The sequence below is a fragment of the Diabrotica virgifera genome, chromosome 2 (genome assembly GCF_917563875.1).
Source record: "Diabrotica virgifera virgifera chromosome 2, PGI_DIABVI_V3a".
NCBI classification, from domain to species: domain Eukaryota; kingdom Metazoa; phylum Arthropoda; class Insecta; order Coleoptera; family Chrysomelidae; genus Diabrotica; species Diabrotica virgifera.
Genome location: NC_065444.1, coordinates 158,535,711 through 158,560,158, shown reverse-complemented (window position 1 = coordinate 158,560,158; position 24,448 = coordinate 158,535,711). Strand labels below are relative to the sequence as shown.

Below are 24,448 nucleotides of genomic sequence, written 5' to 3'. Positions count from 1 at the left end.
TTTAAATACACCTCAAAAAACAATGGATTTTGCGGTGGACGTCAGAACCCATGATGGATCATGTTAAACAAAAAATTTAAAAATATTTCATTAGATTATGAGATTTTTGAGGTAACGCTGTCGAGTGTTTTTTAGTTTTATCGATTTTTGAATTTTTGATATCACTCAGGGTTCAAAACAACTAACTTTTTTACAAAAAGGGTGAAAATCAACATATTTATTATTGTTTAACAAAAAATAAGCATAAAACAAAAAACAGTGTCACCTCACAAAAGGTCTAAAGAAAATATATATAAAATTCCAGGTGGATCGGCCAAATAATTTTTGAGTTACACTGTCTACCGACTTTGAAAAAAGCAGTTTTGAGAAAAACGCGTTTAACGTTTTGTCAACTTTTATTTTCAAATTTTTTGTCTACCACATCGTAAAGTGATGCAGATCGGAATATGTTTTTAAATCGCGGAGTAATTTACAAAAAAGAATGGGAACTGCCAGAGGCGACTTTACCTATTTTGCAGGGTGTGCGGTGCACACGAGCGCCGGGATGTTGGAGGGCGCCGAGCGCCAAAGAGCGTGTCCTCTGCTTTGTTTCAACATAAAATATGCTTTAAAGCGATTAATGAAAAATTACACTGGCACTTAAGCGCGATTTACAGATTGGCTGTCCGAAAAAGAAAGCTGAAGAAGGAAGTATCTCTGGAAAAGAATATGACTTCTATTAAAAAATTTATTCTGCGACCCGGTTCATCTACAGAGGAACATCTTGAGGCAAATGAAAACCACCAGAACTCCTCTCTTCAACGTCGTCACCGATATTCTCTTCGTCCTTGGAAGTGGAAGAAAACGAAGAACTTTCTTGTGCCGAAGCGTTCCAGGAGAATATATTTTAAGATGATATAATGAATGATCTTGCGTCACGGCCACAGATTTTATCAGACAAAGAGAGGATATTTTTAATGGAGCGTGGACCAGTACAAGTAAAACAGATTTCCTATCCTTCGAATAGTTCGAAAAGATCTTTTTCAAATGCGTATTATAAATAAAAAGATATTAAATAATGAAATCGTTTTAAGAACTTGGCTGGTTTACTCTAAATCGACTGATTCTGTTTATTGTTTTTATTGTAAACTTTTTTATACTGATGTTACTCCTTTTAATGGTACCTAAAATAGGTTACAAAGATTGGCAGCATTTGTCTATAGCTTTAGAGCGTCATGAAAAAGCTTAGGACACCTATCATGTCTTAAGAAACAAGTTACATTTGTTTCTACAAACATTGTTTGTAGAACATTTCACTGCTAAAGAGCGTCAGGGCATCGACTGCACACGGACGCTACATGGGCTAGAGCCGCCTCTGGGAACTGCTGTTGAACGTTTCTCACTACGCTCAAGGGCGCTGGAGCGAACCTGCTGCAAAGCGAGTCGATGATAGGGATATTCAACACTATATCATCGCGTTTAATACTAAAATTTAATTATTATAAAAACGCGGTTTTCTCAAAACTCCTTTTTTCAAAGGCGGTAGATATTGTAACTTAAAACTACTTGACCGATGCACCTGAAATTTTGTATACCTATATTTTATTTAGAGATTTTTTGAGGTAACGCTGTCGAGATATTTTTTGTTTTCGGTTTATTTTTGCTTAACAATAGTTATGTTCATTTTCACCCTTTTTCTTTCAAAACAGTTCGTTATTTTGACTTCTGAGTGATACCAAAACGTCAAAAATCGATAAAACTAAAAAAAGTCGGTTACCTCGGTTACCTCGAGAAACTCATAAGCTAATAAAATTTTTTAAATTTTTTGTTTAACATTATCAAATGATGAGTTCTGATATCCACCGCAAAATCCATTGTTTTTTGAAGTGTCTTTAAGAATTTGCTGCGGTTGGCTTATTTTTCAATAGTTTTCTTTGAATTTTTTTAAATATTTTCTGAATTGTACTGAATATGCTTATTTAATTTTAAAATAAAATCATTCTACTATACTTTCAAAAATAATTCACAAAAATGTGCTTGAAATGTTGACTTCAAATTTTACGCCCCCACCTTTAGGTTAGCTATGAAAATATTTTGATAGGAAACCCATGCAAGTCATAATTGTCTATGTATGAAATTTAATAAACAAAATGTTTCATCCGGAAAGCAGATGGGTCAAAGTCGACCTAGATTGGGAGGTTTGGCTATGCATTTTACACCACAAATTGTCTAATCCATATTAACTGGTTTCTAGAATGCTCTTAGGAATGAGACTAACTGTTCTTAAGATGACAGCTATCGTCTGAAGCATTTTCATTATCTGTCTTATTTATTTCGCAAGATCCCCATATCTGTTAATTTTCTCGTTGTATTTAATAAGCAGATTGTTATTAGATATCATTATATTATGCATCCGTTGTTAGTTTATTAGGTATTGTGAGATCCGGTCTATTGTGTGCTAGAAGTCCAACTGTGGTCCACAATAGATTTCCGGTATAAGTTGTAGTTTACTCTCATACATACTATCGTTACGATTATAATAGGGGAAATTTTAAGTTTAGAGAATTTTTATTATTTAATACACTATTTGTCCAAGTAATGAAGCTTATAATAAGACAAAACCTCGCAATTTTTACAGAATGGATCGATTTGCTTAAAAATTAAAATCTATATGATTCTGAAAGGCGCTTTTACCATAGGGATGATTGCCACCCCATGTCGGGAGTGGAAATTTATTATTATATTTTGACGACAAAAGTTGGTAAGAACATTAATTCTAAGCAAAAAATGATCTATACATTTTTTTGATAAAATTAATAGTTTTCGATTTATTTGCTATCGAAAGTGTTTTATATCGAATATAAAACATATATCGATATTATATTAAATGTTTATATCGAAAAAATCAATGTTTTAAAAAGTTTTCTGCTAATAACTCCAAAAGTTTTCGTTTTATCAAAACAACTTTACTTAACAAAAATGTAGCTTTTGAGCTTTTGAAAAAATAAACAAAAACGTTTTTTTTTAATTTTCTTTATGACCAATAGTAATCGAGCTATACTTTATTATATATTAGCTCTTCTTCGACAAATGCTAAATATTGTAGTTTCAAAATCAAAACACGGGAAATCGATGCATTTTCGAGGATAACTTATTCAAATTGATTTAAAGTATTTAAAAATATTTATCTCCAGAAATAAAAAAGTCTCTAGCTCAATAATTAAGTGACTTATAATGAAAAGAGTGTCAGTCCCTATTTTTTTCAGCGAAAAAGTGACCGGAAGCAACCTCCTAATCACCACCCTAATTAAAATTAGACATTGACCTTATTTGTTCTTCTTTATTTATGTTTTATTAATAGGTTCTAAAAGTTTGACCGGCTTAGAATGATTAGTTTTTAAAAAAATGGAGTTAAAACTGAATAACGAATTTTTGTAGTTTGGAAAAAAATGATTCCGAATAGAAAGATTAGCATCAGAGATACAGAAAAATGTTTAAATATGAAATTGTAGTTTATTTAATTCGCAAGAAAATGGCTTGCAAACATTTTTTTATGGCAAAAATTGAGTGAGCTATTGACAATTGAAATTTATAATAACATGCAAAAACCACCTTTACTAACCCTTTCAAAGTCACCTCTTTTTGCGACTGAGACCTATAAAATTTTTTTTAACAAACTTTCTTAAATAGAAAATAATAAAGTTACAGTTAAAAGTCAATATATTTTTTTGAAAAAATAAAAGGAGAAATCCAATTGGAAGCACAATAATTTAAGTTAGCGGTGTTTTTAGTCATTGAGCTTATTCATTTTACTTTATTTATTATCAACAGATTCTAGTTTGACTGGCTTAGAGTGATTCTTCTTCTTCTACGGCACTACAGCCCAAATTGAGTCTTGGCCTCCTTTATTTTTTGCCTCCACCCTTGCCTGTTTGTGGCTGCTCTTCTCCATACACGGACTCCTAAAAGGGCTTGTGCGTCGCTGTTTACTGTGTCTTCCCAGCGCTTTCATGGCTTCTCAACCGGTCTCTTTCCTTGCATTCTAGCATTCAGTGCTCGTTTTGGTAGCCTATCCTCTCCCATTCTTATCACATGTCCGGCCCATTGCAATATTTGCTTGAGTCGTTTCCGAAAGTTCCGTCCTGTATTCCGAGGCAAACGTTCAGGTTTCGTAACAGTGTGTTTTTTCCGGGAGTGGGTTGTCAGCCCACTGCCCAACCTTCCTCCTTTATCCGGGCTTAGGACCGGCAGTGGTGACTCCTGAGCTACTCGATTCACCCATTTGTCACCACAGGCGGAGTTGCTTAGAGTGATTAGTTTTTAAAAAACTGGAGTTAAAAGCGAATAACGAATTTTTGTAGTTTGGTAAAAAATGCCATTTTCTTCAGAATAGAAAGATTAGCATCAGAGATACGAATAAATGTTTAAATATGAAATTGTAGGCTATTTGCCAAGATTTTGGTTTGAAAAAAATTTTTCTTCGGCAAAAATTGGTTGAATCGTAAATGAGTATTATCGAAAAACATTGATTTTTTTCGATATAAAACTAACACTTTCGATAGCGAATAAATCGAAATCTATTAATTTCATCCAAAAATGTATAGAACATTTTCTGCTGAGAATGAATGTTTTTATCAACCATTGCGGTCAAAATATAATAAAAAATTTCCACCCCCGATATGGGGTGGCAACCACTCCAATGGTAAAAACGCCTTTCAGCATCATATAGATTTTAATACTTGGACTATCCACTACTTATTCTCAAATTTTCAAGCAAATCGATCCATTCTGTAAAAATTGCGAAATGAACAGCTTCGGTTCCTGGACTATATCTTTAATGGAAATTAACCATAATTACCATAATTTCGGTATAAATCAATTTATTATGAGGTTTCGATTACCACTTCGGAGATAATTCTGAAAGTAAGAAGTAGAAATCGAAACGTCAATTAACAAACGTATTATAATTTGAAAATTGTGGTTAAATCCCATTAAAGTTAGTATAGTTATTTATGATATAAGTGTTCAAAGTACACGTTTAAGGCACGCATGTGAAAGTTTGATGCGAGAATGAGCGATAGCGAGTTCTGCAATTCACATGAGTGCCTTATAAATGTACTTTTTAACACGCATATCATACAATATTTTTTCTACAAACGTAATTACAGGACAATATCTACAAAAACTTTTACTTGAACTTGACTGACATTCCGTTTTTATATTTTTTTGACATTACATCAAAATTGTCTATACGGTCAATACGAACTGCAGTGCCTTAAAAAGATTTTTTCTACAACCACTATTCAAAGTGCACTTTTCTGCACGGTTTTATGTTAGCAAACTTGATATTTTCTCACAGTATAAGATATTTGACATTAGTGTGCAGAAAAGTGACGTTTCTGTGCCGCAAAGTGACGTTTCTGTGCCGCAAAGTTCTTTTCTGCACAGTTGACTACCTCATTCTGAGTAACGTTATATTCTGTTTACATCCGTGGACTACTGCATTCTGAGTAACGTTATATTCTGTTTACATCCGTGGTTAAACTTTAGACAAATATATATCCAATAAGACAATTATTATATTTAACTATAGCATAGAAACTAAATTATGGATGTTTTACAACTGTTTTATTTTACAATTTTATTCTTATTAAATATTTTATAATTATCAAATAACCAATAAGGATTTAGCAACCTGTGCAAGAGACGTCGAATGAAGTAGGTTTTGTGTAAATCCGTGACTGCATAAATATAATGTCAATAATGTGTAATAATTGTTTAAATTTAAACAAATTAAGGCAGTGCATTAATTTTTTAACTGATTTCTGTGCAATTTATTTAGGTATAAGAAATTTAAATTGATTAGTAGGTATTAATTAAATACAGTTTAAAATTTATCACATAGGTACCTATTGAAATTAATCGTCGTTTGGAAATTGTGATTTTTATTTTTAGGAAAAACTGTGCTTGTAGAAAAAGTATAGTGTGAAACACGCGCAGAAAGGTAATTTCTCACTCGTTTGAATTGCGGCACTCGCTTGCGCTCGTACCGCAACTTTTCAAACTCGTGAGAAATTAGTACCTTTCTGCACTTGTTGCACAATATACTATTAAAGCACTAGTGCCTTAAAGTAGCATTTTTAACGCTCGTATGGAGTGCTAAAAATTGCATTTTTAACACGGTTGTAGAAAAAGAATATTAAAATGCTGCAAGAAACCAGCTTCAAAACTTCTGGGTCATTATCTTATATTCAGTTGCACTAAATACGTAGCAGCCTCTTGAAAAATAGATAGTTTTTTAAGCTGAGCCATCTATATTGGCATATTGTGGTTTCGTGCCGGAAGATATTTGATGATATTATGTTCAATAATTATTTTAAGTTGGAATGACCTGGTTCAAAATAGCAAATATAATTTTTTTCTGTTTCCTAAATATATTTCATAGTCATAGTGTAAAATAATATTTCAGTGTTGTATTGTATAGCCCTAACTGACTTAATAGGCATGCCGCTCATGGACAGGTTTGTCTTCATCCAGACGAGTCTCTGTTCTGTGTTGGATAGATGTATGCATATTGGATAGGGGAATTTGAGAATATGTATTTAAACAGCAACGTATATGACTCTAGGCAAGAGAAAAAGTAAGAAGCAGGGAAGGGTAACAACAATAGAAGGTAACAACAATAGAATCAACAAGTTAGAATGCAGCAGTTATAAAACTTACATATTATAAGTACTTACAAAATAAGATAAAGGACAACAGAGAAATATACAGAGAAGCTCGAAAAGAAGCAAACATTATTTTAAGGTAAACACGTTAACAATCGTGTGAAAAGTTGTGACTGCTATCATAGCTCAGTGGCTAAATGTTGCCTAGATGCTCAGTGGAGGCAAAGGAGGACGTGTGTGGGAGTACGTGTATACTACGCCGTATAACAAGTAAAGGTGCTAAACACTATAGGTTCATTCGTAGTAAGAGAGTAATATCACGATTATTAAACAATTTCTTTATTTTTATAAAAATAAACTTATTAATATCAATACGTCTTTTAATCTCGACATTTTAAGCACTTTTTTTGTTTAATGTAGCTCCCGGTATTTGTAACTATTCACTATTTGAACGGGGTTGTTATTTATAGTACCTAATATAACATTATCTAATATGCCCAATATTAGATGAATCGTGTTACAGAGGGCTTCATGGATAGATAACAGGGAAATGTTATTAAAAGAAAAACTGGTAGCCTAAAATAAATACCTAAATAATATATATAGATAGGTACAAAAAAATTACCATTTAAAAACTTGTTTTAATTCATTTTGCAATTGCAAAAGGTTAATGTAAGATTTTCAATTATTTTTCAGCATCTACAAAAGACTGCAGTCCAACCTTATCTCCATTGAATGCCAACAATTTCTCTAGGTAAGTTACTTAAGGCTGTATGACACTATGTATTTTCTTATATCATTTCTAATATCGTTTCTGATATCGTTTCTTGTATACATTTTCTTGTACCATTTCTTGTACGTACATTTATGCCCTGTATGACACTATGCAAGTTCTTGTATCGAAAATTGTATGAAATTCGGCACGTGATTGGTCGATATTTTGTTTGTCACCCAGTGTCACGTTATGGTAGTACTGCATCTACATCTACAGCTGATTTTAAGGATTTTATAAAATTTATAAACTTTTAATTAACATTTTAATGTTAAACAGAATTTGACGTTGACTGTTTGAGGTTGATTATTTGTGTTTTTATTTTGTTTTGATATTTGTGCTAAAATATTTGCTTTAGAATTATCTTCAGTTTGATCCAAATTAGGAGCTATTGTATTTTGTAAAAAATTATGCACCATGAAACCTAAATTTATAGTTTGAACTTTACTAGGAGCTAAATATATGGTTATTATAGAACAGTAGTCCATACCAAACGGTATATTAAATATCAATATAAGATTTATAAAGAATACCTACAAAAACACAAATAAATTCACCAATACATGATCCCATTTTCATTTCAGCCGCCATTATGAGTAAGTAATTATGACATTTTAGATGTTTTACCAGCAGGTTTTAGGTTTTTGCTCTTTGCGCAGAAATTGGCGCAGTTCTTGTACAAGAATCTGTGTCTTACTCAAATTCTTGTATCGTTTCTGATATCGTTTCTTGTATCTGTGTATGACACTATGCATTTTTTTGACATATCAGAAACGATATTAGAAATGATACAAGAATATTATAAACGATATTAGAAAATGTATAGTGTCGTACAGCCTTTAGTAATCATTAAATAAAATATATTTATCTGCATATTACTTGTTTTGTTACATTTACCATGGTTAACTGTTGGATATGCTTCTATCGTTTCTGCCTGAATCTTTACTTCAATTTTGTTTCTTATAATATATACATTTTATATGAGTATTTTTTATGACATCACCGAATAGGTGTAATATTATTACACATAGAGTGAGGACGTTTGAGTTGGAATAAATTCATTATCTCGAGAATGGGCGAATTTGGAGAGGAATTCTGAGACAACTCGATATTTATTTTTAAATTATGACTTTTTAACATATATAGGGTGTCTCAAAAGTAGCGGAACGGTCGAATATTTCGCAAAATAAACATCGGAACGAAAAACTGAAAAATACGTATTCAATGGTTTTCAAAAATCTATCAAATAACACTAAACACGACCCCCCACTCCACTCCCTAGAGGTAGAGTGGGGGTAACTTAAAAATCTTAAATAGAAACCACCAGTTTTTATTGCAGATTTGGATTTCTTACGTAAAAGTAAGCAATTTTATTCGATACATTTTTTCGAACTGTGGATAGACGGCGCTATAATTGGGAGAAACGATTTATCCTGATAACATAGGTAAATTATAGAAACGGTCTAATATCTCGAGAAATACACTTCCAAATGAAAAACAAAAAAATACGTATTTAATATTTTTCAAAAACCTATCGAATAACACCAAGCATAACGCTCCAACCTAACCGCTCGATGTGGGTTTGGGGGTAACTTTAAAGTCTTAAATAGCAATCCCCACTTTTTATTACACATTCGGATTCGTCATGAAAAATTAAGCAACATTTATTCGAAACATTTTTTAAAATTGCTGATAGATGGCGCAAATAAATCGTATTTTTCCAATTAAAGCGCCATCTATTAACAATTTTAAAAAATGTTTCAAATAAATGTTGCTTAATTTTAAAAAGTGGGGGTTGATATTTAAGATTTTAAAGTTACCCCCACCCCACCTCCAGGGGGTGGGTTGGAGGGTAATGTTTAGTGTCATTTGATAGGTTTTCAAAAAATATTAAAATCCTGTTTTTTGGTTTCTCATTTGAAAATGTATTTCTCGAGATATTAGACCGTTTCCATAATTTTTCTATGGTATCAGGATAAATCGTTTTTCCCAGTTATAGCGCCATCTATCCACAGTTCGAAAAAATGTCTTGAATAAATGTTGCTTACTTTTACGTAACGAATCCAAATCTACCAGAAAAACTGACTGTTTCCATTTGAGATTTTAAAGTTACCCCCACCCCACCTCCAGGGAGGGTAGTGGGGGTTGGTGTTTGGTGTCTTTGGATAGATTTTTGAAAATGATTCATCAACTATTTTTCAGTTTTTCGATCCGATGTTTATTCGCGAAATATTCGACGGTTCCTCTACTTTTGGGATACCTTGTATATCATACTAGTGACGTCGTCCATCTGGGCGTGGTGACGTAATCCATGATTTTTCTAAATAAAAGTAGGGGTTGTATGATAGCTTATTTGTAAGGCTATTTAATTCTCTGTTCAGTAATATAAACATTAATACAATTATTTATAAAGGGTGTACAAAAAATATTTTTTATTAAATTAATTGTGTTGAACACAAAAAGAATAATGTTAGCAATTTATTTAATTCCAAATACATTTTACTGCTGTCACAAAAACAGGTAATAATGTTCATATCATAAATAAACGTTGCTTTTCGCTTAAGTTCAATGTTCAAACTGCTAAGAGACAGTTTAAACATTGAATTGGCAGTTTAAACATTGAATTTAAGCTAAAAGCAATGTTTATTTGTGAAATAAACATTTATTTCTCTTTTCTGACAGCACTCAAATGTATTTTAAAATAAATGAATTACATACATTCTTCTTTCTGTCTCAATTAATTTAATTAAAAAATTTTTTTTGGACACCCTGTATAAATAATTAGGTTAACGTTTATATTACTTAATAGAGAATTAAATAACGTTTCAAATGAGCTACATCACGATCCCTACTCTCATTTAAAAAAATCATCGATTACGTCATCACGCCCACATGGATGACGTCACAAGTATGATATATATGCCATAACGTCATAATTTAAAAATAAAAATCGACCTGTCTCAGGATTTTTCTTTAGTTTCTGCCTTTCTCGAAATAGATTTATTCCAACTCAAACGTCCGCACTGTATATAGGGTGAGGCAGATAACTGGCCTAATAGAAATATCTCGAGAACTAAAGGCAACAGAATCATGAAAATTGGAATAAAAGGGTTTTGAAGGATGATCTATTAAATTAAAATATTTTCATCTCTTTGCAACTTCCGGTTATACCGGAAGTTGCTTATAACTTCGTTTTTTTTAATGGGACACACTGTATATTTTTACATTTTTGGATTCTCTTCGATGTCTTCTTTCTTAAAATATAAGGTTTTGTAATATTATACAGGGTATTTTAAAAGATAATTACGTTTTTTTATTAATTTCGTAGCAATATTCACACCCTGTAGAATTGTAGTAGTTTGACATCTAAAACTCTACTTACCTTCAAATGATTTTTAATATACTCTACTATTGTTAAGAATCATTAGTATAGCTAAATTTTTAATTTTAGTATACAGGGTTGGTCGAAACTCGGAATGGGTGTTTTCTGAGTTTTCTTAAATGGAACACCCCATATTTTTTATTGTAGTGAAATGATATTTTATAGTACTTTTTTATTTCTTAAGCATTCCCTATACCTAACTGCTTTAATTTGTGAGTTATTGGTGATTCAAGCTAAACATTAATTGCAACAAAAAATACGTAAAATTTTATTAGGTTGGCCGTGAAAACAGTCAATCCCAAATAATTTTTCAGAAATAAATACATATTAATCCAGACTGGTCCTTAAAATTACCAATAATGGTTTAGCTATCGAAATACCTACTTAGTTAAGATTGTTGGTGCGATTAACAATTAAGCACAAATTAAAGCAGTTACGTATAGGGATTGCTTAAGAAATAAAAAAGTACCATAAAATATCATTTTATTACAATACTAAAATACAGGGTGTTACATTTAAGAAAACTCAGAAAATACTCATTCCGAGTTTCGACCAACCCTGTATACTAAAATTAAAAATTTAGCTATACTAATGATTCTTAACAATAGTAGAGTATATTAAAAAGCATTTGAACGTAGGTAGAGTTTTAGATGTCAAACTACTACAATTCTACAGGGTGTTAATTTTGCTACGAAATTAATAAAAAACGTAATTATCTTTAAAAATACCCTGTATAATATTACAAAACCTCATACTTTTGAGAAAGAAGACATCGAAGAGAATCCAAAAATGTAAAAATATACAGGGTGTCCCATTTAAAAAAACGAAGTTATAAGCAACTTCCAGTATAACCGGAAGTTGCAAAGAGATGAAAATATTTTCATTTAATAGATCATCCTTCAAAACCCCTTTATTCCAATTTTCATGATTCTGTTGCCTTTAGTTCTCTTGATATTTCTAATAGGCCCTTTATTTGCCTCACCCTGTATATTAGCTATGTCTTATATGGTTTGCATCATCGAGCTTTTTTCTCATTCTCATAAATTTCTTACATTTTTTACATCTGAATATTGATTGTGTATCGGTCAGGACGATCCGCAATCCGAAAAACAACTCCTTCGTTGCCGCATCGTCGTTAATAAATTTGTGCCACGGTTTCAGACAAATAGTCAAAGAAAGAATTATTTTTTGTCATTATGTCATTTTTTGTTATTCTCGGCTAGAGTTAGTGGCTCTTCGATTTCGTTCGTTATTACTGCTTTTGGCCTGTGTCACTATTTATTATATATTTTTTATTTATCTATTTTTTTATTTTTTATTTTTACTTTTATTTATTATATATTTCTATTTTTAATTTTGTATTGCTGCATTGTTGTGGTTTTACTGCATTTGTGTTCTCTATGATAGCTTTATCATTTGTATCTCATTATATTAAAATTTATACTACTTGGGAACCTTATTACTTTATTTAACATGCAGACTCATTTTTTTAAATTATCTTCACATCAATAAATTTTATTGATCTATCAATATATCAACTAACTGATCTATGTTTAGTTTAATTTCAGGGGTGTATATTATCAAGGCCTAAATACAGATTTACATATCTGCGTTTTCGTTTCTTAGTTTATACGTTTATTTTTCCGTCTTGTAGCATTAAGGCATCCTGCTGTTATGTTTGATTCTACAACTTGAGCTCATCAGAATCAAAACCTGCTAAATCCTAAATTTTTCGTTCTGCTAAATCCAAACTTAAAGTACAAATTTCTGATGACATAGGTAAGGGGCATGCAGAAAAATGACAAATTAGTGTGCCATTTTATGATATTTATTGATGCTCTTTTGATTGAGAAATGCCGGATAATTTTTGGAACATTTACATTCTTAATGTTTTTTTTGCCTCCTGACAAAATTTCAAGACATGGATCTAGCAGGTTTTGATTCTATAGGCCTCACTTTTTCCCTAACATCTTTCGTAATATTTTTTTTATTTTCTTTACCATTTTATTTTGGACCAAGTTAGCACTTCATTGGTTTTTTTAATATTATGTACTAGACTTCTATTTTTTGTGGCGATATTTTAATATTGAACTCTTTGGTATTCGTCTTGAAATGATGTAGTATTCTAAGTCAGTCAGCTTCATTCATCTCATCCAATATGAGGTTAAATATTATAGGACTTAGGCCCGGTCTTTTCACCTCCGAATAAATAGTTAACGGGAAGTTTATTTGACAGATAAAAAAAATAGCGTCTTTTCACTCTGGAATAAAGTTATCCGGCAGATAAATTGACGTTAAATAACAAATATTTAACTGCCGAATAAAGTACCGAATAAGAAGTTATCTGGAAGATAAAGTTTGTTTTTGTATATTTCGTATGGTTTGTGGTTACCGCGAAACGAAAAATATAACCTAAAATTTTATAGGTCTGATTGAATTTATTGCAAAAGTAAAATTTTGTTCTTTCTAAAATTTCTCAGTCACAAATTTTATGTTATTTTGTTTTTATACATACCTACTGTAATTTTTTGAGCAGAGTTATTAGATATTAAATTATTAAAGATGGGTTATAATTTGAGAAAATTATAATAGGTATGTATTATTTTATACCTACCCAACTTTATTCATTTACAAAGGAAAACAAGTTGTAAAAAATAAAAATAGAATAGTTTTTTATCCCATCTTGCATAAGTATCTATCTTAAAGTTACCCACCAGAATAATCTGTGAAACATGAAATTGGTAAAAGTTTTACCTCTAGTTTTGTTAAAAAATTGTTTAGTTTTCTCATTTTTATAATAATTATTTCTTTGAATTGCCAAATATTTTATGATTCCAAAATGAAAGGTATTGATATAGTAACTAGAATTAAGTATGCACATAAGTATGCTCCAAAACAGTAGATACCTACCTTGAAAAAAAAGCTGCAGAGTTAAGTATCAAAAACATACTGGGTGTATCATGAAATTCTCAAAATTTTCAATAAATCTATAAAATATAGGAAGACTGATTTTATATTCTGACAATTTCGTAATACTCCCTGGATATGTTTTAAATAAGTACCTTCTTACTAATCGCTACCTACATTCTAATACCACGTATGAGGATTTTTAGGTGAAACGAGTTAGAGGTTGTACGAGAAATAGCTATTTGTATAACAAGGGAGGAAAGTGCTACATTTCCTCCCGAGAATGAAGTTTACTGCCCGACGCGTAGCGGAGGGCAGTAATCATTCAAGGGAGGAAAAGGCACTTTACTCCCATGTTATACATATGGTTTTTCCACCTTCCTCAAATAACAAGTCATTTTTTCATTTTTACTTAATTTATTTATGTAACTAACCAACAAAATTTATTAGAACTAAAACTAACAAGTAGGTACAATATAACTGTCAACTGTCAAACATAAGTCAAATTATTAATGTAAACATTGCTAAATCAGAATAACAATTTAATGTTTTTTTAATACAGAGTGTTTTTAAATAAACGTTAAAATGCAAAGATACTTACGTAATAGAAAATAGATATTGTACAGGGCGTCAATAAGTTATCTTTCATGAATAAAATACCATGACGTCACTTTTACTTTTCCTCCCTAGGAAGGAAAAATATTTTCCTCCCTAGGGAGGAAAAGTACAACTTTGCTCCCTACAATCAGGCCCGGAAAAATATACTTTTGGGTAGAGGTAGGTGGAAAACATTATTTCTCGTAGGTACTTGTTATTAGAATCATTTAGTAGAGTGGGCGCGAATATATACTAGAATCAACCTCTAACTCGTTTCGCCTAAAAATCCTCATACGTGGTATTGAATTTAGGTAGCGTAATATTTTTTGTGCCCAATATAAATAATTCTCTATTATTGCTGCTTAAATTCAGATCATAGCAATGGGTTGTTACTTGGAGATTCTGATTGTCCACTGAAGCCATTTTTAATGAGTCCAGAAATACATCCCTTTGTGTATATGGCAGAAAACAAAATAATTAAATTGATTCAATTGTCCTATCGTACACTGAAGCAATATATTTATAACATAGAGAGAGAGAGATGAAAATGAAGACAATTTTGAAAATGAATTGCTAAGTATAGACCAGGAATAAGCTAAATTATTGAATTTACTGAAGATGTTTGATAACCTTATAAAAATTTTTGTGTTAAGCTTTTCATGCACGGGGAGCTATACTAAAATATAAATATGTCATATCACTCACTATAGTAATGAGTGAGGCTGCATACATGGAACTATAATGTATATTATGGTTCCGTTTATGCAGGCTCACTCATTATTATAGTGAACAATATGAGATGTATTCTTTTTCTCATGATCATCTTTCAGTGCGTCACAGTTTTTCGATTTCTCTCTAACGCATTAAATTGTATGTGACAGAAAAAAAGGTACGTCTGTGAATACTTTGGTAATTATTCTAGTTTGGTGATTATTCTAGTTGTCGATAGATGGCGCCATAATCAAAAAAGAATTATTTATTAAATAAAATAATACTATTATCACTATAATCTGTACAATTTATAAGACTATGCAAATGAAAGAAAATACCATTTTATAAATGCAATAGACACAATTGATTTGGTTTTATTCCAAATTGAAAATAAAATTTGACAACTGTCAGATTTAACTAAAATGTCACGTTAGAATAAATGTCATAAATGTGTATTATCCCGGACTTACCTTTTTTTCTATAATTTGTGACGCACTGAAAAATGTTCATGAAAAGGAAAATAATATATCTATTATAGTATACCTCCTGGTCAGTAACAAGCTTTATGGGGAAATAGAAGGATCATTAATATACATGTATCATTTTTTTAATCTTTATTTAATTGTCCTATGTATAATTTAATTTTTAAATTTAATAAATAAATGAATTTTTGTGCCTCCCTTCTGCCCTTTCATTTTCTCTGGCACGCTTGTGTTGTACCCTTCCTCCTCTTTTTCTATCTGAAGCAATTGAGCTATGTTGAGTATTAGCGCTGTTCTTTCTTGTAATACATTCTCTAATTTATTATTGGTAGCTTACTTCTGGAACTAGCTTTTTTCTTTCAGAACCAGAAGGATTCCATCTTCTAGATGTTTGTCATATCTGTAACTAATTTTTTTATTTAGAAAAGTGAAAGGTATCTACTAACAAATATTTAAATTAGGTTTTATTCTTGTTATTGGGATTCGTCAAGTTACCATGTAGTGTAAATTATCCAATCTTTAAAAATATTGTGTTTTGATATACTTAGTTGGTTATTTCCCTAGTTTACTATTCAATATACCAGTTGGATGGATTATAAATCTGTAGCGTTTTGACAATGATTGATATGTCCATCTATAGTCGAGGCATTGAAGCACAAAAATAGACCTTACTGTCGATTTTTGGCGCAATAAGACGGATTTTAATGCAGTTTTGTGCGTTGGATTCGCGAGAATGTCAGGAAATTTTGTGAACTAATGTAATCAATAAGAAATCTCAAATTGCATTTGTGCATAAGAAAAATGCATTTCAAAAATGCATTTCGGTAAATAGTAGGAAATATTGACTCAATTTTCTTACTCGGGGGGTTTTTGGGGTCGCTGAAAACGAATACGGGGTCGGCGAGAGTGTGCAAACTACCTAGTGCCTGCAGCGGCTGTAATAAACGTCTTCCTCTGGAGTATTGTGGTAATTTATCATATAATTGGCTTAAACTCATTACTCGGTGGTTTATGGGGTCGCTGAAAATGAATATGAGGTCGGCGAAAGTGTGCAAACTACCTGGTGCCTGCAGCAGGTGTAATAAACGTTTTCTTCTGGACTATTATGATAATTTGTTAAATAATTGGCCCAAACTTGTTACTCGGGGGTCTTTGGGGTCACTCAAAATAAACATCGCAACGACTAAATTCTAATTTCATATCATTGACTTAAAGCAGTTTGAAGTAAGGCGCAAGTGGATGATGTGGTTTTGCCTTGAGAGGAAATTACTAGATACAGAATGTACTTCATGGCTATTGCCAAAAATAAAAAAGATTGTCATTGGAAAAATTCTTTCATCTGTTGATGCATTAACCCAGCATTTAAAAAGGGTATATTTACAAACACAAATTTGGCTGCATGGAGAGGACGGTTACATGAACCCAACCGATTGGGGATGGGAATTACAAAATAATGTATTAATTCCAGTTAGAATGACTCAGCCACCTGGTCCTCCAAACATTTTAAATTTAATATTCTGTAGTTGTAAGTCAGACTGTGGCAACTCATGCGGGTGCAGGAAGCATGGGTTAGTTTGCTCTGATTGCACAAATAGTGCATTGGACTGGATAGAGGAAGGCAATAATAAAGAAGAAGATGATAATGATGAAGAAAATGAATTTTAAAGATAAATTACGATAAATTTTGTATAATGAACTTTTTTAACCATAAAAATATTTAAATAAATATAAAATATAAATATATATAAAAATTTATGTTTATTTATAATAAAAATACCACCCTTCTGGATCACTATAATTACATCGAAGAAAATAGATTACCCCTAAAAACCCCCCGAGTAACGAGTTGAAACTAATTATATGATAAATTACCATAATACTCCAGAAGAAGACGGTTATTACACCCGCTGCATGCACCTGGTACTTTGCACACTCTCGCCGACCTCATGTTCATTTTCAGCGACCCCAAAAACCCCCGAGGTACAAGTTTGGGCCAATTATTTAACAAATTACCATAATACTCCAGAAGAAGACGTTTATTACACCCGCTGCAGGCACCAGGTAGTTTGCACACTCTCGCCGACCTCATACTCGTTTTCAGCGACCCCAAAAACCCCTGTGTAAGAAAATTGAGTCAATTTTTCTCACTATTTACCGAAATGCATTTTTGAAATGCATTTTTCTTATGCACAAATGCAATTTGAGATTTCTTATTCATTAAATTAGTTCACAAAATTTCCTGACATTCTCACGAATCCAACGCACCAATCAGCATTAAATAATCCGTCTTACTGCAAAAAAAAATCGATACTTCAATCCTTCAATGCCTCGACTTCTAGCCTAATTTTTCAGGAGAGCATTTTGAAAGTTTGAATCATGTTTTGCCAACCCAAAAACGAAAAGTAATCGACATAAGAAATCAAGTAATATATCAAGTTCTGGCCTACCTAATACAGTAGAACCCGATTATCTGTGCTCCTCGGGACCGAAGGTGGCACTGATAATATTGAAAAGCACGAATAATCCGAACATGTATTTCATATTATGTATAATACATACGTATACACATACATAATATGTATGTCTATACATATCTGTACCTCAGAGCTAAACTGTATTAACTCACAAAATTGAAATTTTACAGGAGAGCAGTTTAAAAGAAATATAAACAGTAAATATTAAATAAAATTTTTATTTCCTTTTCTTCAAATTGTGATAAACACTATTTGATAAGTATAAATGATACCATATATTACTGTATTCGATATTTTTATACCTCTTTAATTTTTTGAAAAAACGTGGAATTAATACTGTTTGGCATGAAAACAACTACCATGTTCGGGAGTTAATATAATGGTAAGTTGACACACATAAATAAATAATCTGGAGATAATACGATACATGAAACACAATTTAGTCAAGAACACTTCTCTTTTTAAATTAAATGAAATTAACAATATCTATAAAACAAAATGAGTAAACAAAACTAACGAAAAACGAAACCCAAAGGATCATGAGTGTTGTTCACTTGCTTATCGTGATTCACAGGCAGAGCAGCAGGAAACTCAACACGCCTAGGATTTCTGTTAGGATCAACAGATTGGAATGTTTCCGAACTAAAATTAGTTTTGAAAAAAGTAATCCTAAATTATCGCTACATACATACTTCCAAGTGGACAACATCTGACATACGAAAGTCTGTATTCTGCTAAGTTTGTTCCTTATAATAAAAGGTGAACAGTTAAAACAGTTGTTGTTTTAAAGAGTTTTAAAATCCTTGAAGTCATTTAGTTTTACTTTAGAGTTAATACTTTAGAGTTAATACTTTTATTTTGCTGGGTATTAAGTGTAAACGACTTTTTAGCTCGGAGCTACGGAGGGACTTAATATACTTTAACGTTGCCTATCTTCGGAACCACACTAAATAAGATTTTATATCGTATCGCATATGAAAGATGTAGAAAGTGAAATGTAGAAATGTGTGTTATGTAGAAAGTGAAATATGTAATACAATTTGTCAAAAAAATGAAGTTAATACAGTTTAGCTCTGAGGTACAGATATATTATTATGTACCTACTATAAAGAGATGACAGAAAAAATAAATCTTTCATTACGAGTCTCTCTTTCGTCATACCTATAGAGTCAAGTGATTTACGATGACGCTATTTTGATAAAACCTCAAAAATGCAACTTGAGTAATAGAAAGCCCACCCAGATAATCGGGGTTCTACTGTAAGTTAAAAAAGGACATATCTTTTATACAAAAGATATGTGGAACAAAGGGGGTTTTACCTTCATCATACACATACCAAACTCTACCACCTTGAAGAAATGTTACTAAATAGCATATCAAGCAAATAATCTCATTCTGGCTAAAATCAGACATAATATCAAAGTTTTGCCTTACCACTACAGAAATATAGTAGGTATTAAATTTAAATAAAAATTTTCCCTACATTAACAAATTTTTACATCATTGAACAGTTAATAGATATTAATAATATAATATGTTTTAATTATGTAAACAAAATTACCACTGCATCTGTTTCATAAGCTAGCTTGTCTTTATTTAAACATGTCTTTGTCTTCTTTACATACAAATCAACAGTTTTCCTCTAATTTAAAATTGATAGTTCAAGTTTTGAATTGATTGTTCAAGTTCTCCAGTAAACTTTTTCACCATAATCAATGTTTTATTTCTAACTGATTAAAATATGGAAATGTATTTCTAAACCTTATGACTATGACTTTATATACATACTTATTTTTTTAAGTTGTAATTCTTTTGATTTACTTACATTTCCTTCTTCCAAAATGGAAATAAAATCGATAAAATCATCTTGATTATGTGAATGTGAATCTAATTATGTTAGGTTAATTTAAAGCTGAAATTATAAAAATAAACACAAAAATCAGGTGTGTTCCGAATCCAAACTTACTTTTAAGCTTATCTACCGGATAACTATCTGGAACATAAATTGACGTGAAAAGACGGGTACATTTTATCTGGCGAATAAATATTTATCCTCCAGATAGCTAACTGCCAGATAAGAGCATATTTATTCGGAGGTGAAAAGACCGGGCCTTAATGAGTCTACCTGTTTTCTTTCATTTTATCATTGTTAACTATTGGGTATGTTTCTATCGTTTCTGCCTGAATCTTAACTTTAGTTTTGTTTATTATGTATATATTTTCTATGAGTATTTTTTATGATATCACCGAATATCTTGTACTTTTCTATTGTGTAGTATATGTATTATAGCGTCATGGAGCGCTCTGCAGAATGAATTTGTTAAAGAGAGGAAGCACATGTACGCTGGTTTATTGTATTCTATAAACTTTTTAACTATTTGCTTGATCACAAAGGCTGCATCATTACAAGGTCTTGAACTTCAAGAATAATTGTCGGTCTGACATATATTAAGTATTTATGATAATTTCCTCTTTAGGCCGTTATTAGAAGTTTCAAATAGAGCTTAACATTCCTTTATTATAGGTTTATTCGTCTATTATTTAAGGACTATGCTGTGGGCATTCTTCTTTTTAATGCAATGGGGTAATTTTTTTGGCTTGTATCAAACAGTCATAATACTGGTTCCCCATTTCTCAGGTATCGTCCCAATCTAATGACTCTGTTAACTGGAAAACTGGCTACAAGCGGTCCATTGCAGAGAACTCTGCAAATAACTGAGGGAGTCATGTCCAGCAGTGGACTCGATTGGCTGATTGATGATGAATGGCTCTGTTAAAAATATAATTAACTGTAACAAAATACCTATATTACTAACTTCCATCTTTTACAGATCCGTGGAACAACTTAGTTCGCCAATGGAACCAGAACCAATAACAGTAGGTAGACGAAATAAGCAATCCGTAAGACCATCTAGTGGGCGTGGAGGAACATGGGGTAGCATATCTAGAGTTTTTGCTCGGTCACGTCATCGAAATAAATCAAATTCTCTACAGGAAACAAGTATGTCCCTCATTAAACTGGTTGTCAATTGTTACAACTAATTGTTAAATGTTTTCAAGTACGCTATGTAAATCAGAATGAAATACAAATATCTTATTTCTTTTAGGTGAATCTTATGATCCATATCGTAGTTGGTCTCCCTTAACTGAAGAAGGGTATGCAGAGAAATTAAGACTACTTAGGGAAGCCAACAGCATACCTATGGAAAGATGGAGAGCATCAACAGTGTTAGCGTGGTTGGAAATTGCATTGGGAATGTCGCAGTATGGCGCACGGTGCGCGGAAAATATAAAAAGCGGGAAGGTATTATGACAGTGTTTTATGTGCATGACATCTTAAGAAAATTTAATGAATAAGTACCAACCAATCTAAATTTAACCAAAGGTGAATCCTAAAAAATAAAAATTTCAAATTATACAAGGAAGCTATTTTAAACAGCGAATAATAAAAGCGAAATCAGCATACGTTAGAATAAGACCCATTTTCAACAGTCAAGACATATATCATTAAAAACAAAATACCGTCTGTTGAAATGCTACATATTCACAGTTCTGCTCTATGGAATGGAAGCGTGGACACTAACTGTTGCATCTATGAATCGGCTCGAAGCTTTCGAAATGTGGTGTTATAGGCGCATCTTACGTATATCCTGGGTTGACCGAGGCACTTTACGAAGAAGATCCTATAGATAATTCTCATGTTAGTATTACGGTAGTCGGTATCACACTGGATATTATTAACTGATTAGCTAAAGTCGACATTTGACACAATAACAAAGAAACATCGTGCAAAGACATGCAGAGATTATCGACCAATAAATTTGATGAGTCACGATTTGAACCTATTACGAGCAATACGTAGCAGAATATATACGATATTCTTGTTCTTCTTCATATGCCTCTTCTCTTTTAAAGACATTGCCTATCACCATGGCCCATTTTACCCTGTCTGCAGTGGTTCTGAAAAGTTCTATTGTAGTTTTTCCACTCCACTGCTTTAACACGTTGACGGACAGTGCGTCAAACGTATAAGCAAGTGTTGTGACACTATATGTATTTTGCAAAGTAGAGTAGGGAAAAATGCAACGTCTATAGACGTTGTGTCACATTACATCAATTGAAATTAGACGTCTGTAGACGTTCTGTCCGTCAACGTGTTAAATTTTTTAACCAGGATGTGCGTCGTCTCCTCGGTCCTCTTTTTCCTTGCACGTTTCCTTGTATAAGCAATCGCAATCGAGTATTTCTTTTTCATCTTTCTTAATGGTTCCGTGTTCGTCACGTGTGGTGTCCACAATATTTTCCACATTTTTCGATAATACCATACCTCAAATCTGGCAAGTCTTTTTTCAGTGCGTCCGTAATTGTCCAGGCTTCAACTCCATATGAAAGAACAGAGAATACGTAGTATCTCAATAGTCTAGTTCTAGCTTCTATTCCCAGTTTTCCATTACATATTACTGTCTTCATATTATTGAAAGCGCTTCTGGCTATCTCATTGCGTCGTTTTATTTCGAGGCTGCGGTCCCGATATTGTAGAGAGAAATTAGAGACTTGTTCAGTATCCAAGTACTAATACAGAGCTGCAGAGATATAAATTAAAATGCATACATCTGTGCAATTGATTTTAAAAAGGCTTTTGACAAAATCCGGCATAACAAAATGTCTGAAATATTAAACAGCTGAACTAGACGATAAAGATTTACGAATAATTACAAATCTACACTTGCATTAAGTAGCAAGTTAAACAAAGTTGAACAAAGACTGTCGGATGAAATCAATTAAAAAGAGGAGGGTGACAAGACAAGACTGTATACTAGGGCCTTTACTCTTTAACTTATATTGAGAGGAAATATTTAAGGAAGCCTTAATGGAAATAACAGAAGGTACCTATGGTAGGGGAGCAGAAGCGGGGATTTTTGCAGTTACTAGAGCGCGTCAGATTATCATATGGGGAGAAACCTGGTGCCCTGCAGATGTACCTCTACCATATATTAGCTCTTAACACAGGGGAGTTCGTTAATGGAGGCCCGAAAAAAAAATATATCCTTAAAAATACTCGAAATTGTCAGACTAAAATAAGTTAAGGACATGCAAAACAGCGTATATTTAAAAAATCTGACGATTTGAGCGGGGCGTAAGGAAATGGGCGAGTTAAAAATTTCACAAAAAAAAGCGAATAATTCGCGAAATGAACGTTAGATCGAAAAACTAAAAAACACGTTTTCAATATTTTTCAAAAATCTATCGAATGATACCAAATATGACCCCCCACGGAGAGGGGTGGGGGGTAAATTTAAAATTTTAAATACCAATCCCGCGATATTTCGCAACATAACGCTTAATACGCTTAATGAATATTTCTATCGAATGGTACCAAACACGGCCCCCACGGAGGTGGGTTGAGGAGATTCTTTACATATAAATTAGCAACTTTTATTCGAAACATGTTTTCAAATTATGGATAGATGGCGCTATAATCGGAAAAAAACGATTGTTGGAAATGGAAAATTAAATTAAGAATGGAAAGTCCCCAATAAAATGGAGAACTTTACTTAATTTTTTTTTTTTTTTTGGTTTTAGGACCTACTCTTCACAACCCAATAGGTCCCCAAAGCGCTTGTGTGACCGCACATTTAGCATATTTCGCTCCCCTATTACTATTATTGTGAATGGAGTAGCCGTGAATAATAATTATATTGGTCAGCGATACCTTAATCCTGGCTAATTACGGAGAAGGCCTTCAAATTATAAGGAACCAAATAAAAAAACCTGTGATCAGGTAAACGTCGGAGATGCCATACTGGTCAGAGTAGAAAATCTCGTGTATCTCGAGTAGGTAAAAAATTATAAAGGAAAAGAAAGGCTGGAAAAGCGAAAATACCACGTTGGTTGTGAACAGTAAAAAGAAGAAAACATTAACAATATTTGTTAAGGTGCAAAAAATGAGATGGATAGGTAACATGCAACTAATGATAGGAGCCTATTGGAAGACGTTGAGGTCCAGTTAGTCCCATTCTAGTAGTAGTAATAATATTATTATAATAAGGAGTTATATGTCATGATTCCTGTTACATATTAATACTTTCGGTACCTATATTATTTACTCGTTAAGGTTTCAATTTATAACAACGTTTAGATTTTCTGCTATGATCCCTTTTATTAATGTTGTTGTTGATATTGGTACTTACCTCATTAAATCTTATTAACTTTTTTATTAATATTTACCATGCAATGTCCTTAGAAAAACTAGTTTATTAAATTTAATTTCAAAAAAATATTTAATTATTTAATAACATTTTTATTTTTTCATTTTTTTGGCAGTATTTTAGATCCGCTTAATAAAATATGACAGTAGAGAATAAAATAGAGGATTAAATAGAAGCACTTACAAATTAGACATCACATAAGGGTTTTGTTACATATAAAATAATATTTTGTTTAATTAGTATAATATAGTATGATAAGACTGATCC

At 32.0% G+C, this 24,448-nt stretch overlaps 1 protein-coding gene across 6 annotated transcripts in view; it reads left to right on the top strand.

Moving 5' to 3' along the window:
• The window catches only part of LOC114330643 (kazrin), a 490,500-nt gene that overhangs the window by 366,721 nt on the left and 99,331 nt on the right, over positions 1-24,448 (top strand). For all 6 annotated transcript variants that reach the window (XM_028280046.2, XM_028280051.2, XM_028280047.2 and 3 more), the window contains 3 exons: positions 7,344-7,401; positions 20,804-20,973; positions 21,080-21,276. In XM_028280046.2, coding sequence (XP_028135847.1) covers positions 7,344-7,401; positions 20,804-20,973; positions 21,080-21,276 — 425 coding nt within the window. The remainder of the gene's footprint in view (positions 1-7,343; positions 7,402-20,803; positions 20,974-21,079; positions 21,277-24,448) is intronic.